General features: G+C 42.2%; 2 protein-coding genes across 3 annotated transcripts; both read right to left on the reverse strand.

The window, feature by feature from the left end:
* Window positions 1-2,304: 2,304 nt before the first annotated feature.
* On the reverse strand, window positions 2,305-3,675 carry pmvk (phosphomevalonate kinase). The gene is made up of 5 exons (XM_076160777.1): window positions 3,362-3,675; window positions 3,031-3,094; window positions 2,795-2,947; window positions 2,582-2,711; window positions 2,305-2,462 (listed from the first exon to the last, which is right to left on the reverse strand). Exons 1-5 carry the CDS (start codon window positions 3,448-3,450, stop codon window positions 2,320-2,322), a joined length of 579 nt encoding a protein of 192 aa, XP_076016892.1. The 5' UTR covers window positions 3,451-3,675; the 3' UTR covers window positions 2,305-2,319.
* Window positions 3,676-4,116: 441 nt separating this feature from the next.
* On the reverse strand, window positions 4,117-11,710 carry zbtb32 (zinc finger and BTB domain containing 32). Of its 2 annotated transcripts, none has more exons than XM_076160751.1 (5): window positions 11,405-11,710; window positions 7,948-8,970; window positions 6,977-7,095; window positions 5,794-5,961; window positions 4,117-5,411 (listed from the first exon to the last, which is right to left on the reverse strand). In XM_076160751.1, the coding sequence occupies exons 2-5, from the start codon at window positions 8,937-8,939 to the stop codon at window positions 5,182-5,184; spliced, it is 1,509 nt and encodes a 502-aa protein (XP_076016866.1). In that variant the 5' UTR covers window positions 8,940-8,970; window positions 11,405-11,710; the 3' UTR covers window positions 4,117-5,181. The 2 variants fall into 2 exon arrangements, with proteins under 2 accessions (XP_076016866.1, XP_076016867.1); XM_076160752.1 differs by having other exon boundaries at window positions 6,989-7,095; window positions 11,405-11,705.
* Window positions 11,711-15,101: the final 3,391 nt, after the last annotated feature.

The following is a 15,101-nucleotide window of genomic DNA, read 5'->3' on the forward strand; positions in this document are numbered from 1 at the left end:
TTCTGTTGCATAAGCTCAGGCTGAGATGTTCCGCTCGGCAGGCGGAGGCGCAGCTCTCACAGTGGACGGAGCTCCCGTCGTTGAAAGCGCCCGGAGGACACTTTCTGTACACCTTCTCATGCCGGTCACCGTCATCGCCGAAGCCGCAGTTTGGACTGAGCCCATAGCCTGGAACGGACGGAGTAACAATGAGACACAACAGTAAGAAGAAGAAGAAGATGATGAATACTGTAGAACCTGCCTGGCTTTGTAGGGAAATTGCACAAGACGCAGAGGTTCAGATGCGGGTCCCAGTGGCTGCTCAGGTCCAAACACTTCTTAGAGTAGTGCGTCGCCATCATCACGGTCTGCGGCAGATGTGCTTTCAAAGAGACTGATGTGAGGAGCAGACGCGCAGATTTTACTGCTCCTTCTCCTCCTCCTCCTCCTCCCCCCCCCCCCCCCCCCCCCCCCCAAGCACGTCTGCTCAGGGAAACGTTGTTGGAGCAGACGAGTAAATTCTCTCCCGTTCATCAGCGTCTTTCTAGCCTGTTGGCGATCGACGTCCAAGAGGTCCTCGTGTTTCGCCCATGTCCTAGTTGATGTCCTCTTGTCAAAGAGCATCTGCTTTTGCTTAGAATGATTTTCCAAGCGGCATACATGGCCCATGTACTTTAAACATTGAACTTGGCAGAAGTCTTGAATGGAGTGAGAGCTTGTGTGTGATATTGGGCTATACAAATAAAGTTGACTTGACTTAATGTAACATTGAAGAAGCTAGAATTTGCCAAATTTGCTAAATTCCCACACACATCCAGGTTCTGCGTGCCTGGAACTGCAAAGTATCTATTGGTGTGAAGAGGAAGAAGCTTTAAATTACTTACTTGGAATGTGAAAGAATGTTGCAAAAAAGGCCATTTCTGCTATTAGTCATAAACAATATACAAATGCTATGAACTTTGTCTGGGAAGTCCCCCGGACTTAACACAGCAGTTAAGCAACAAACATACAAGTAATATTCTCCATACGCTACACACTCACTCCTTTCCCATTATAATTGTTATTTTTCCTTTCTATAGCACCTTAATGTGATAGGTTTTGGCTTTGTTGATGTATTTTTCATCACAAGTGTATTTATTTAACACGTGTCACCATTCAAAATGCTAAAACAAATCTAAAAATTACAATTATGATATCAGATTTTATCAAGGGTTCACTTTACAGGCAGCAGAGAACATGGAGCCATTTGTGAAGTGTGAGGGAGTGTCTAAACTAAAGTTGTTTTACCATATTTAGTTCTAACTTTAGGAGCAACTAACAGACCTGCTCCTGATGATCTAAGACACCTTGTAGGACGATTTAGAAACTGTTTTTATGTGGATAGTGAAACTCAAATCTGAGTCTGCTTTGCTTTAAGAGACGGGGATTCTAGGTAATTATTAACCTTGAGTCTATTTTTCTGCCACATCATGCTTTGGCAGTCAGCAGATGATGCAATTGTTCGCATGAGTCAAATTTCCTCCTAAGTGCACCTATTGGCTCATAAGTATCGTCAGCAAATCTAAATGAAAATTTGCTGCAATGCAATTTGCCTGTGGTGGGGGAGGATATGGACACTGAATAAAAGAGGTACAAGGATTGAGCCCTGTGGTACCACACATATCCCATCAATTTCGCTCGGAACTCCTCCAAACATGCACAGACCCGCTGCTGATGTCACTGATAATTAACAATGATCAACTGGAGGATCAAAATTCTATTCTAAAGCCCCATTCACACATGCAGTTTATCCCAGCATAATGCTTGGATAGTTCCAGCATGGGGTCATGTTCATATGGGTTCATGACTGATATGCTGGGATATTCTGTCCAATCTTAGTCCCTCCTTAAAACAAAGTAACAATGCTGGGATAATGCTGGCACGGGTCTGTTGTGAATGATCCAAGGACAGCTGCAACAAATAGTGTTGTAAACAAGCTCCAATGCTCTTTATGTTTTGATTGCAGCGTTCTGATTCAGTTCGATCACAAATCATCAACATTTGTTTTGTACTGAAGATTAAATACATCATAAGAACAACAGCACTGGACCAGTGCTCCTCTCATGACATCTTCTATTGTTGATTTTTTAGCAGTTGGCATCCATACTGTTGCATTACCGCCATCTGCTGGGCTGTCCTGTGCTCTGTACATCCCAGCACATACTGTAGATGTATGTGAATACTAAAAACCACCAGTGGTGCCTGAATGGTTCTCCCAAGTGCTATGCCATGATATTTGTGTGAAAAGAGCTTCATTTGCAGCCTCAATAACTGAAACAATAACAATGCAATAATGTCTTTTTATGTCCTTGCTGCTTCCACAGCAAGTGCCAGAATTGGCTGCAGCTGCTGCTCTAATTGGGGGGAGTCGACATCATTTATGATGGTCCAATCAAATTCAACGCCACTGTCCAATCCACACTCTGACTCTGCATCATCCACTCCTGTAGAAAGACAGAGACAGAGTGAAGGAAACAGACAGAGGCAGCCAGTGAGTGAGACGGACAGACAGACAGGAGACTGAAAGAAAGACAAAGAGAGACAGACTGACAAGTAACCAGACCTGCAGTGAAGCCCCACCCCCTCTGTTTCCTGGTGCTCTCTGAACTTTCAACTCTGACACAGCGAGTCTGTTGTGGAAACGTCTCCCAGAACCACTGAAGGTCCGACCGACGCCGTGCATCACTCACCACCTGACCAATCAGAGACAGCAGTGGTCAGACTGACCTCCGACCAATCACAGCCGTGTCACACAGTATTAGCATTGGCGCCATACCCAGACAGGCTGCTGAGCTCCTCTGGTTGCCAGGCGACAGAAGAATCCCGGGTCAAGCTGTCGTTGACTTTCTCCCCAGCGAATCATGTCGGCACGAAAGTTCTCCTTGTACTGACCAGAACCCAGCAGCTCGTCCAGGTCCAGACCATGTTCCTGTTCCGTACACAGACAACAAAGGTAAATCATGTACATCACATACAATTATAAACAAACAAACAACCAGGAAGTGAGGTCACCTGAGCATAATGCTGTTTCAGGGGCCCAGATAGACGCAGGATGCAGCAAACATCAGGACCCAGACTGAAGAGAGGAAAAGGTAAGAACAACTTCAACACAATTTAGAAAAACATGTCACACTAGAAATGTCTCTAGAACTTTGGGTGGGTTAAAAAAAAGTAAACAAACAAGCCATTACTGTTCATAAAGGAACAACAAATAAACTTGCTTTGTTTTAATTAAGGAACAACTGCTTAAGTGTTCTAATAAATAAACAAACAAACAAAATAAATGTTAGATTTTTTTTTATAAAGGAACAGCTGATTTAAAAATAAAGGTTCCGCTTGTTACCGGTTCCAGATCAGGTCCGTCACATAATCCTTTCCGGACTTCCGTTTCCCGCTGAAGATGAGAATCAGTTTGGGCTCGCGCTCCTCCATATCGACAATTAGGTTCACTTCGGGGTTGTCGATGATCTGATCGCCATGCTGATTATCAGGCGTGAATGTGCGCAGCCTGTCGCGCCACACCGAGTCTTACCGTAACTCTCAGACCGGAAGAGACCTCGGAAATAATATCCGCATCAAACACAGTTCCGCTCGTACACACGTATGTTCAAGACGTCTATAATCAATTAAGTATTTATCAGGTATTAGTGAAATGGCACAGCGTGTCCGTGTGTACCGGAGAATCAGATAACAAAGCCCCAAAATTTCCAAGTCACCAACATTTACACACATTACGTTAACTCATGACCCTCGGCACATTTTGGACTGAACCACTGCGGAGGTTGGTGGGGGAGAGGGAGGTCGGATCCAACCACCACACCAGCTAAATGAACTAGATGCATTATAGACAGTATACATTTACATCCATATATTACAATCCATGGTTATGACAGATATTATTTTGAATTCTTTAAGTGGATATATCTTTATGGATCTTATGTTATTTCATATGATGTGTTTTCACAGCTAGGTGGCTTCTTCTGCTACACTGTACCAATAACCTTGCAAAAATTGTGTGAACATGATTATAACATGTGCCATACCAATAAATGCAATAGTTTGAGGATTGGGTCAATATCATCTTCATAAAACGTAATCTTATTGATCAGGGTTATTTATTATATTGTATACACAAACCAAAATTCAGCAAAAACAAACAGACCTGACTTAACCCTTGTATTTGGGATATGAAAGTTGATTTTGTCTTTGTTCACTTCCAGTGTGTGGTGTCAACATGGACTTGGACTGACATGAATGTCTGTCTTTCTGTTTGTGTGTGTGGTAGCTGTTACAGCACCACAGCTGACACTTAATGCATCCTGGTATGAAATTGTCAGAAAAAGATTTTGCATGTCCACAGAGCAGTAGTGTATGGAAGTAATAGAGAACCCAATAAGTGAGCCAATATGAGTATATCCGATTTGAATGTCATGATGATTCGTTGGATCCCTTTAAGATAGTTACAGTTATTGGACTCATGGGGGCGCTGAAAGGTCAAATATTTACTTTTTACAGAGGCGAGGTTTCTTTTCATTCTAGTCCATGTTGGTGTAATAAGCAAAGTAACTGTGGATGCAGAACATAGACACACATGCTCCATTCAGCAAATAACAAACAGAGAATTATATAAACAAAAATGGCTGGAATACTAGTATTTCAGGAAAAGGAATACATAAATACAGGATGCAAAATCAATCTTGCTACTGGAGGAATTGTAGCAGGAATCGAAGGAAAGATATTATTATTATATAACCTATGTGAGAAAATGGCAAGGCATGTTTTGCAATGCATGAAGCTGGTAAGCAATAAACAAAAACCTGCGCAGAGCAATAATCAAGAGACAGAGTTGATGATGTAATCAGGACAGTGACTCAGTTACACTGAGCAAGAAACAGTCAAACTGATTGACTTTTCTTGCTACAAACTCCCTGGAAATTGCTTTGCAAAATACAAAATAAAGTAAATGTCTAGAAAAGATTGTTTATCAACCACTGAAACACAGAAGAAGAAAAAAATTGGGTTGCTGGGGTTTTAATGCACTTAAACATGCGAATGTGTGAATATATTAGTCATCTTTCAGGCATGTCGTTGGAAATCAATGCTTTCTGTCTAGTTGAGAATTTGTTCCAGTTTTTGCCACAGTGAGCTGGGCAGTGAGAGGGCTCAGACGTGTGACGTGTACAGGTAAGTGCTGTTGATGTCCCAGTCTGGGGGGAAGTCCTGCACCGCATGGCCCTTCACATGCCTCTGCATGGCCACCTGGCTGCTGCAGAACTCCAGACAGACGGTGCACTGGTAGGGTGCGGCGCCGCCGTGGGTCCGCAGGTGTTTGATCATAGCTGAGTAGTCCCGCGAGCGCTGACCGCACAGGCGACACTCGAACGGTTTCTCCCCTTTGATGAGAGAGAACAGACGAGTTCATTATTGTTGGTATTATTTTTTCCCTCCTCAACAAAGATAGTTTTGTATGAAATCTGCAAAATCGGGCCATTGTAATTCCAGTCACCCAGGACTCCAAGTGTTCTCTATCAGGTCAGGTCTCCACTGTCATTGAATGTAACAGGAAATAGTCCATTTCAGGTCGTCCTAGACAACCCCACTGAGATCACAGCCCGAGTTGTGATTCTCTCTGATGTTAGACCTACTTTAACATCTCTTAAATTGGATTTATGGTAATATATTGAATATATAACTCTTTGACTGGTGTTACATGCATTTTTGTGGCATGTGTAATGAGGTGCCACGGCAAACAGAGAGTGTAAACCTACCACCTACCAGTGTGAACGCGGTGGTGTGTGTCCAGCTGATGCTTCAGACTGAACTTCTTTGGACAGTGTTGGCACTGGTAGGGTTTTTCCCCTCTGTTGTCGTGGCGACGGGAATGTACCGCGTACGGCACAGCGTCTCCTCCTCCATAAAACGAGCAGCCCGTGCAGGCCTCACCTGCACAAAGCAACGAGCGAGAGGAAACGCATGAAAGAGTGAACGCTGTGGTGGCAGAATGGCAAATGAATGTCAAGTGTCCTATAATTGCATTTCTCTTTTATTACACTGTAGTGTATCAAAACGATTTCATCCTAATTTCAACCCTTATTTTGTTTATTTTACCAGCTGGTTGCATATGTTGTTAATGCACGAGCTTTACTTGCTTTTACTGAACACCGAAATGGGCCTGAGGTCAGCATCCTGTTGTGAGACCATCCGCTCAGCTCGCACGAGCGTTTTCCTGTCATTCTGAACAGCCGCCTCAGCTACACGTCTTTTCAAAATTAGAAATGTGTGATTTTGAGGTTGAGGCTGCAACACCTTAGCCTTTCAGTACTTAACGTTTTTGGTTTTGTAAAGAGAAAAACCTGGGCCCCATGCGACAGACAGGATGAAGGGGGTGGATGTAGTACGGGGAAAACTGAGAAAACAAGCCACAACAATAGAACGCTCACCACCCGAAACACACACAGACCTGCTGCCATTAGTGTGTTTCCTGTCTAATATTTTTCTTTACGTCTCGCAGACCTCACATATGGTCTTTCGTGTTTATAGCTTCTCTCTACAAAGGCCATATTAACAAAACTTTAATTTCAGAGAAGTGAAAGGTAAAGACGGGGAGTAGAACTATAGTGCACTACAGTATTTCTGCCAACCAGTTACTAAAAGTTGTTCTTTATTCATAACCATTGTTCTCAGCATTGTTCTTGTATTTGAATTATTCTTAAACCACTGGTGCCTGTTGCCGAGCAGTCAGAACATCAGTACATACTGTACTCTGTGCTGTATCTAGTAACCACATTACTGCTCCTGCTGCACCATGCTCTCAAAACCACAACTCTCTTTATCACTTTCCATTACGTAGCAAGAGCCTGTAGAGGTTAGGGGTCATGCTGCACATCTCTCACACAGTTACACTAAATTCATTGATGTCTGTAACACACTTTGTGATTTCTTATGCATTTCGACATACTCGTATGTCTACCTGGAGTAGAGTCTGCCTCCTGAAGCAAGGCGTCACCGTGGAGTCTTTTATGGCCGTGCTTTCTGTCTTTAACCGTCTCTGTGCCGTCTTTATGAACCTCTGGGTTTCTGTGAAAAACAGATTTTCTGATCAAACCAATTTTACTTAAATCACTATTGTAGAAATTGCTTTTTTTTTGCATCAGATGAAAAATACGTAATGGCTTGCTGATGATATTACACCCTTTCCTTCCTCCTCTTCCTCAACCGTAAGGTATTTATAGCACAGAAGATCTGAAGATAAAGAATAGAATTGTTTCCTGAAAGACATATTACATTTTCAAACCACATGTGATGTACTATGGGGCCTTCTACACACTGAAACAACACAAAACTGTGGGTGGAAAGTCTTGAATTCTGCGAAGGAGGGGAGAAACTTAGGGGGCTCCCCGATAGGCACCGTTACCTAACACTGTGTGCTAGACTGTACAGTACGCAGACACATGAGGAATAACCAGAATAATTGCAATTCAGCGTTATGTTTGCACTGTATGTAATAGCCTATTACACTAGGACCGAACTGTAACAGAATTGAAAAAGAGAGCATTGCATTTGCCTGCATTAAATCTGGGACAAATACAAATAATAACCAAACATTTAATTACATCTGTTGATATAAGAGATGTACTGTGTCTCCAGCTTTCGAGTGGCGAATACTAGTGATCAGTGAAGAAGAGTTTGATTAACTAGGACGGGCAGGGAAGGGTTAACAGGGGAAGTTTTGTGTCTGGAAAGTGCAGGAGGCTCGATCTCACACACACATCTAACCAAACAGCGGTGAGTCAGGTACTGTGGCGGCCGCAAGGGAACAACTGAGCTAATTAGGGGATTCTGATCTGGTCTCTACGAAAGGAAAATAGGGAGACGGTGATCAACAATAAAAAATGATGTTTCCAGAATGATGTCAGAGTGCTGATTTACCTCGGTTCACTTGTCTGAATGGCCCCGGTGAGGGCCCTCTGACTGAGCTTCTTCTGTCTCAGCAGCCCTTGCTTGATGATGCTCTCCATCCTTGGAGGCCTTGCATGAAGGCTTTGTGTATAATGTTGATGTCTGCCTGAGTGTCCCATTACACTGCTGTGAACTGGGGATGGAAAGGAAGAGGCTAGCAGGGGCAGCATGCGGGGAGCGGAGAAGGAGAATGGGTATGCGAGCGGTTGCGGAGATGATTGGAGGGAGTGAGCTGCCATTAGGTTTGAATAGTTCTGTGCCATTTGCCTCAGGGTGTTCACAGGACTCCACATGTTACTGGGGAGGGACCAAGGAGAGGAGAGAGAAGAATGGCTGGTGACGGGCCGGGTAATGACACTGTCCCTGCTGTGCGGAGACGCTGACATAGATGACAGTCTCAGCCTCTTCCTGGGGGGTTGCAGACTGGTGTAACCCTTTGCGAGATCATGAAATTGTTCTATTGCCGCCTCATTGCGAGCGGAATTCTCTTGGAACTTCTTCTTTTGAATGGGACCTGGCTTTAGCTGCTGACCCGTCTCATCTGCTTCTTTTAATGCTGTCATTTCTCCTCTTTTCTGGTCTTCTCTGGCGCTGCAGTCTAGTGTGTCCAGCTGTTTCTGACATTGGTCCTCCAGTGGTTGCATCTCCAACACTCGAGCGGCTCTCAGCAGCAGGTGCAGGTCATCCATAGACACGTCAAGTGCTTGGGTGTAAGTGAAATCTAAGACCTGCTGAAAGGTTTTGGAGGAGAGAAGCTCCAGAGTGCAGTGGACTGGACTGTCCTCGTCCCCCCGGGCGAGCTGCTGGGCCAGTCGTCTGCTCGCACAGGCCAGTACGAGCCGATGGGCCTTGAAGGTTTGGCTCTCTACCGAGATGATGGCATCGCACAGCGACCCTGAGCGACGTAACGCATCTGCCTGCTCCAGGAAGCGAAAGTATTGGGTGTTGTTAATTCGGACCATTTCTGAAGTCGACCAAAAAGTTTACGAAGGCCTGAGGAGAGAAAAAACAAACTACTAATACTGCAATACAGGAAAGTCCAGTGTTGTAAGTCGTAAAATGTACTTGCGTATTACAATTTATTACTCAATGTTAGGACATTTTCTATCCAGAATTTGCTGTTATTTAATATAATATAACATGGAAATCTGACCAGGTAGCCTACCATATATGTTCTGTGGTATCACAGGAAGAGAAGGGAGGAAAGGGCAAGAATGAAAGAATGAAAGAATAAAAGCATCTGATCAGCAAAGTAACAAGCACCGACTGTACGTCACGTTCAAGAAAAACAAGAAGTCTCCCAAATACTGAAATAAGTGACAGTCACAATGGTAATCGGGTAGAGACAAATTGGGTGAAGCTTAGCTGCGACTACTTGCCAATAACTCCAAAATATCAGTTCATCTTGCAAATAAACAGGCAGTGATGAGCAGATAATGTCTCTGTGTGGTCGGTACAGTTTTTCCATCATTGTCTGTTTTATAGCTGTACATGTAGTGACAGTTGAGGGGGCAGGAGGTGATTTTATTAACTGCTCATATTAGGATTTAGTAACCTATCGCCAACAGCCAAACAATAGATCGGAAACTAGATCCAACATTTTTTTTCCATCTGTGTTTTCCATCTGTAGCAGCTCATAACCGGCAGAATTCACAAGACTTTCTGACACGCAGGCAAACATTCAGCAATCACATCATGTCAGGCGTCTCGTGTTAAAGTCGGCTTGTAGTGTGGAAAAGAGCCGCGTTTCATCAAAGCTTTGATATTCAGCGCTCACATACACACTCTGAAGCCACAAAGCCCTTAAGAGTGAACGAAACCATGACTAATGACTGTACACACGAGTAAACATGGCTAAAGTTTGTACGTCAACAACATTAAGGCAGTAACTGGGAGAGATAAACAGCAGAGATGTCAGTGCACACGGGTGGAATATGTAAATCTGAAATATTTGAAACCTGCGCGTGAACTTGAGAATGAAAGGATGAAAACGGTAAGAAGACTGCAGCGTTTCGTCGAGCCTCCAGCTGCTCATTTTCACCCAATTTGAAGTCTGTTAAACGTTTAGGATGATCTAACGTGGGGTCGGCTGTACGGCTGAAACACGACCTCGTTCTGTCCTCGCAGGGATGGTGGCCCTAAGTATGAAGTAGTATTTGACCAAATTAGCACTTAACTTCAAACGGTATCTTAGCTGTTTTAGTTAAACAACTAAGATTCTTAAAATGTGTTCAAACTTACTTCTTCTAACTAGATTTCTTATGACTTAAACAGTAATAATGCAGTCTCATATGTTTACTGCAAGTAGGCAAACTCCAAGTGTGTAATAACAGAAATGGGTGGAGACTTTGCTTTGTTAAATCAATCACTCAAATAATGTTTATTCATTGTAAACCAAATATGAATTAAACCAAATGCAAAATGGCTACATTTTCTAAAAAAGTTTAAAGCAAGGAATCAGCTCAGCATAATCTGCAACCATAAATATTGTTACCAGTTTAATAGGCCCGCCTGTACAAACCAACGCTTGTCAATACAGCAATGATAATACAAAGATAAATCTTATCTTTGTAAAACATATTTAGTCAATACTCAGCCGGAGAGGATCATGTTCTTCTCCGCGGTCATTTTGATGCCCTACAAAACGGTTCTGGAACATTCGGTTGGAACTGTTTTGAATATTCCGTCCTGCATACGAAGGCGAGAACAAAATATTCGTAACGTGACATTAAGCATAAAACTGTAGCATTTCACAAGTGTTATCAGATAATATAAATCTATACTGTATGTGGGCCACCTGATTAAAATTTAATATGTGATAGGTGGCAAATTAATCATAAACCCTTTCAAGCCCAATTTGAGAGCGACGAGTCAGCTGGTTTTTAGACTTTGGTGCACTGTGTTTGTGTTTTTGATATTCACATTGATATGACGCAATGAATGTGAACGGCATCATGTTGTTGTCTTTGTGTTCTATTCTATTCTATTCTATTCAGCTGCTATTCACCATTCATGGTTCAGTTATTTTCCATTCCACCTCACTTGATTTTGACTATAATGTGTTTGGCGTGTGCAATTGTCGAGGTTTCACTTCTGAAACTCTTGACGGCTTGACATACTCTGCAGATCCTCAAGCTGCATGCAGTCACAGCCTCGCGCTCAACTGCTTACAGAAGGGAAAACTTGCATGCATGTGTCAGATGTACACATCCTCTGACAGGACATGAAGTGACAGTGAGCCGCCACACAGCTAGCATGTAAAGCACCACAGTGTAAATGGTTATGTGGTGAGCATTGGTTGCCATAGGTTGTGTCTACAGAAGAGTAAAAGCATTAGAGAAGAAACATCATTGGTGATAACAAAGTAGACCTGTTTGTGTCTCAGAGGTTAAAGCAGAGGAACAAGCTGTGTGAATGAGACACTTACCCAGTGATCATTGACTATCCTGCCTGGAGAATGATGAGCTGTCTTGCATCATAGCTGTGAAGTGACATCTCTGTCAGGGCCTTGCTTAGGTAAGGACAGAGTGATTTCCTCCTCTGTCTTCTCAGTCCCTCCTCTTCAACTTTTCTTCCCCTCATTGGTTTGTTCATCACGGTTCTTAATCGTTGGTTTGTAGCAATAAATGCAGCAATTTTCTCTGTTCTTTAATGTTTCACTTTATGATGAGCTGTTTAATGAATTAAATTAAATTAAATTAAATTAAATTAAATTAAATTAAATTAAATTAAATTAAATTAAATTAAATTAAATTAAAATTATGATTAAATAAATTATTATTGATTACATTTTGGGACAAAGCAGATAATCTCTCTCTCATTTGTTTGGTGTGTGTGTGTGTGTGTGTGTGTGTGTGTGTGTGTGTGTGTGTGTGACAGAGAGCTGAGGGACAGTGGTTAGAGGATTTCTATGCCCTATAGATGCTGTAAAACCTGAAAATAATCTAGATATGTTTTCATCTCCCACAACATCACTCGCTGGTCACTACATTAACGCTTAAGTGCAGTGCAGAGACAAAACCACTTCAGAGAACCTCATCTCTGACAGGAAATGTACAAGAGCCCAGTGGTACCAATATGCAGGGCTGAGCTTCTCGTGAAATCTGCATCCCTGAAATAGAAATATGTGAATCACCATTTAGATTCGAGAGATATGAAAACTGGTGAAAGTAGGCTAACTGTTTACTGCTTGTAGACCATGATGGTTGGGTACTGTGACTCCTTTGTTAGTCTTTGATGCGCTTTGTGGTCAATAAACTCTCAAAAACTTTGTTTAGATTACCACACTGGAATAGTTATTATTCTACAGCAATTACAAATTCTATATTTTGTAATTGCTGTTCCCCTCACTTCATGAACCTCATTCCTCGTCACTCCAAGTGCATTTATATTGCTTGTGTTTCATTAACAGTTTGTGGCGTTACTCTGTTGTCTTGTTATGTCCACGTCTCTTGTTTCTTTGGTTCCCTGTGGTTAATCTAGTGTTTCCAGCATCTAGTTTGCTCCTGTTCTTTGTTTGTAGTTGTTTTCTGGATTACTTATTTCCCTGGATTCCTCATTTCTTCCTCGGCTTGTTCTCTTCTACCATATAAGTTTGTTCTTCATTATCTGCTTGGACATTTCTTATTTTGGACTTATGCATTTTTGTTTTGTTCTATTTGCACTACTTGATTTAATATCAATGACAGCTATCTTTACTCTTTCCAGTTTCGCCTGCATTGGAGTCCTCATCTTTGCACTCCTAAAATTATGACTTTCAGCAACTCCTATTTCACTAACTGGACATTGAAAACCCAACTGACATATTTATGTGAAAACACAATTATGGGTAAACTAGAGAACATCACATTACATTACGGTCATTTAGCAGATGCTTTTCTCCAAAGCGACTTCTAATAAGTGCGTTCAACATAGGTAGATAAAAGAACTTCAGGTCACAAGAAATCGTAAGTGCATTTCCTTCCAAAACCAACAGCTAAGAGCATAACTAGTGCTAGAGTAGAAGTGCAATAAGTTAGGTACCAAGATGAATGAGAAAAAAGGACAAATTAGAAAACAAATAAGTGCATCAGAAGAGCTAGCACAAAATAGGTGATGTTCATAGAGGGCGGATTCGCCTAGTGTCTCTTGAAGAGAACTGCTGCCTTCGTGTCTTTATGTACAAATGAATGTGCACAGTATCAATGCTAATTGGGCAATATTTCTCTGTCTGCGGCTGTGATATCAGATGGCTCAGATAGATTACAGTGATAGTGTAGACACGCACTAAGCTCGATCTGTAGGTAGTCACTCTGTTATCCAGAGTTGGTTGCCAGTTATTTTACAGCCTACATAGATGCGAGTGTCATCAGCATAGCAATGGAACTTACGAACTGACACGTAGCTACAAGAATAGCTGCAGTGCATAGAGCGAAGCTTTACAAAACTTTGCGATTTGGAGAGATGATGCTGCCTGACATGGATCCCAAACTGCGTCCATCACCTTCTACAGAAACAAAACATGAAAAAAAATGAAATGCTGTTCCATTACTTGCGTCCTGATGAATAATGGTTTATGGTCACTTGATTTCATATGCATGCAGTGTTAAAACCACAAACTAGTTTCCTTGTAGTTGGTGTGATCATAGATCAAGACTGTTGAAGGCGGTTCATGTAAATAGACCCCTTCACCCATGTATGGTGTTCACCTTTTGACACCTATGACTTTATGTTTATGTGGGCTTACTGTGTGAGTCTATACTGTAAAGTGACCTCCCACTGGACAGTCTGAACTTCAGCATTGAAACACCTAAATGTCAGCTTGACCTTGGTAGGAAGGAGGCAGCCAGAATTGATGACGCAGGGATTAACCTACCAGTAATATCAAGAGTGTTGGCCCCTCGCACCACCCTCCTCAGCCCCTGCTATCGCCTCATTGTCAGTTATCACCTTGAGTGACTCACCGAGTTGTTGAACTGACTGCGTGTGGGGCGATCGGCTGCAGTGTCTGCACTCTCGGGTCCTCAGGCACTCGCACATTTCAAATGACGGTAACATGTTAATCTGTAACACATCATCTCAAAATCATACCATAGCATCTTTCATCCACCTACTTTGACATACAAGTTTGTTTTAGCTCTGCACACTCAGGAGTTTCATATTGTTTGTGTTGAATGAATCAAAGTGTTACTGAGCTAAACATTAGTCACAGTAAGGATGCGACATGTAAAAGGTCATATCGCATTCTCATTGTGTTGTAGGAATTGTTGCTTTACCACAGCGGTGGTGTTTGAGCAGAAAACTTCAGAGGAACCACGACAGAGATGAATGATCAGTGCTGGAGGTTGTAATGGCAAACTGTCACTGTATAGCCACAGAGCCATTTCACAGTAATCTGGGTATGCAGGACTACCCGTCAGCAGAGGACACCTCACTGTTGTGGTTTGGAAGAAGTGAGCTTGTGAAGTGCCTGGGGCACGGACCTGACAAAGCCTGACTTCTTTGTAATTTGTGGGTGAGAGAGGTGTGAAGCCTACATAAACTAGTGACTGTCAGCTGAACAAGAGCTTGGGAACTATGTCAGAACAGTTTAAAATGGTTTCTAACTTATCAACCCGATTGAAGGTGTTGAATGAAAGACAAAAACAACTCTTTTCCAAATGTTGAATACTTTTTTTGAGGTTTCATTTTATGGTAGTGCTTAGTGTTTGTAGAGAGAAAACTCACTGACTGTTATTATTTCAAAGTACTGTATGTCACCGGTTCTCTTATCACCACAGACACATTTCCTTTAGCATTACAAGATACTCACAGCAAACACACAGTGTACCATTTGCTGAAACTCCAAAATGAGAAATCGGATGAACACCATCTCATCTTCAATCTTAGTTTAGATTTCAATCTTGTAGAAAGTGCAAGAGACTAATGTAAAGTTTCCCCAATGCATGAAATATGAATGAACGCGCAATCTTACATGTTTGAACATTGAACCTAATGTGTATGTAAAATACTTTGCTGCTTTTTGAGTGTACTTTAAGTTTCTTTTTCCTCTGAAATCAAACTCAGGAGATGCAGAAGCCAAAATGTATCATTTTCCATTGTGAGCAAACTAGAAGGTTTCACCTCTTTTGATTGTGGCTTTTACA

Source organism: Genypterus blacodes, unplaced genomic scaffold (genome assembly GCF_046128005.1).
Source record: "Genypterus blacodes isolate CSIRO-AG114 ecotype Tasmania unplaced genomic scaffold, CSIRO-AGI_Gbla_v1 ptg000107l_1, whole genome shotgun sequence".
Taxonomy (NCBI): Eukaryota; Metazoa; Chordata; class Actinopteri; order Ophidiiformes; family Ophidiidae; genus Genypterus; species Genypterus blacodes.

Bases quoted from the DNA above. Each gene is read 5' to 3' on its own strand.
- zbtb32 (XM_076160751.1), bottom strand. From the start codon at position 8,939: ATGGTCCGAATTAACAACACCCAATACTTTCGCTTCCTGGAGCAGGCA. The intron at 7,096-7,947 runs GTAAATCAGCAC...TGTTTTTCACAG, and splicing joins ATTCAGACAAGTGAACCGAG to AAACCCAGAGGTTCATAAAG. The intron at 5,962-6,976 runs GTATGTCGAAAT...TGCTTTGTGCAG, and splicing joins TACTCCAGGTAGACATACGA to GTGAGGCCTGCACGGGCTGC.
- pmvk (XM_076160777.1), bottom strand. From the start codon at position 3,450: ATGGAGGAGCGCGAGCCCAAACTGATTCTCATCTTCAGCGGGAAACGG. The intron at 3,095-3,361 runs GTAACAAGCGGA...TCCTCTCTTCAG, and splicing joins ACGGACCTGATCTGGAACCG to TCTGGGTCCTGATGTTTGCT. The intron at 2,463-2,581 runs GTCTGGTTACTT...GTCTTTCTACAG, and splicing joins GGGGTGGGGCTTCACTGCAG to GAGTGGATGATGCAGAGTCA.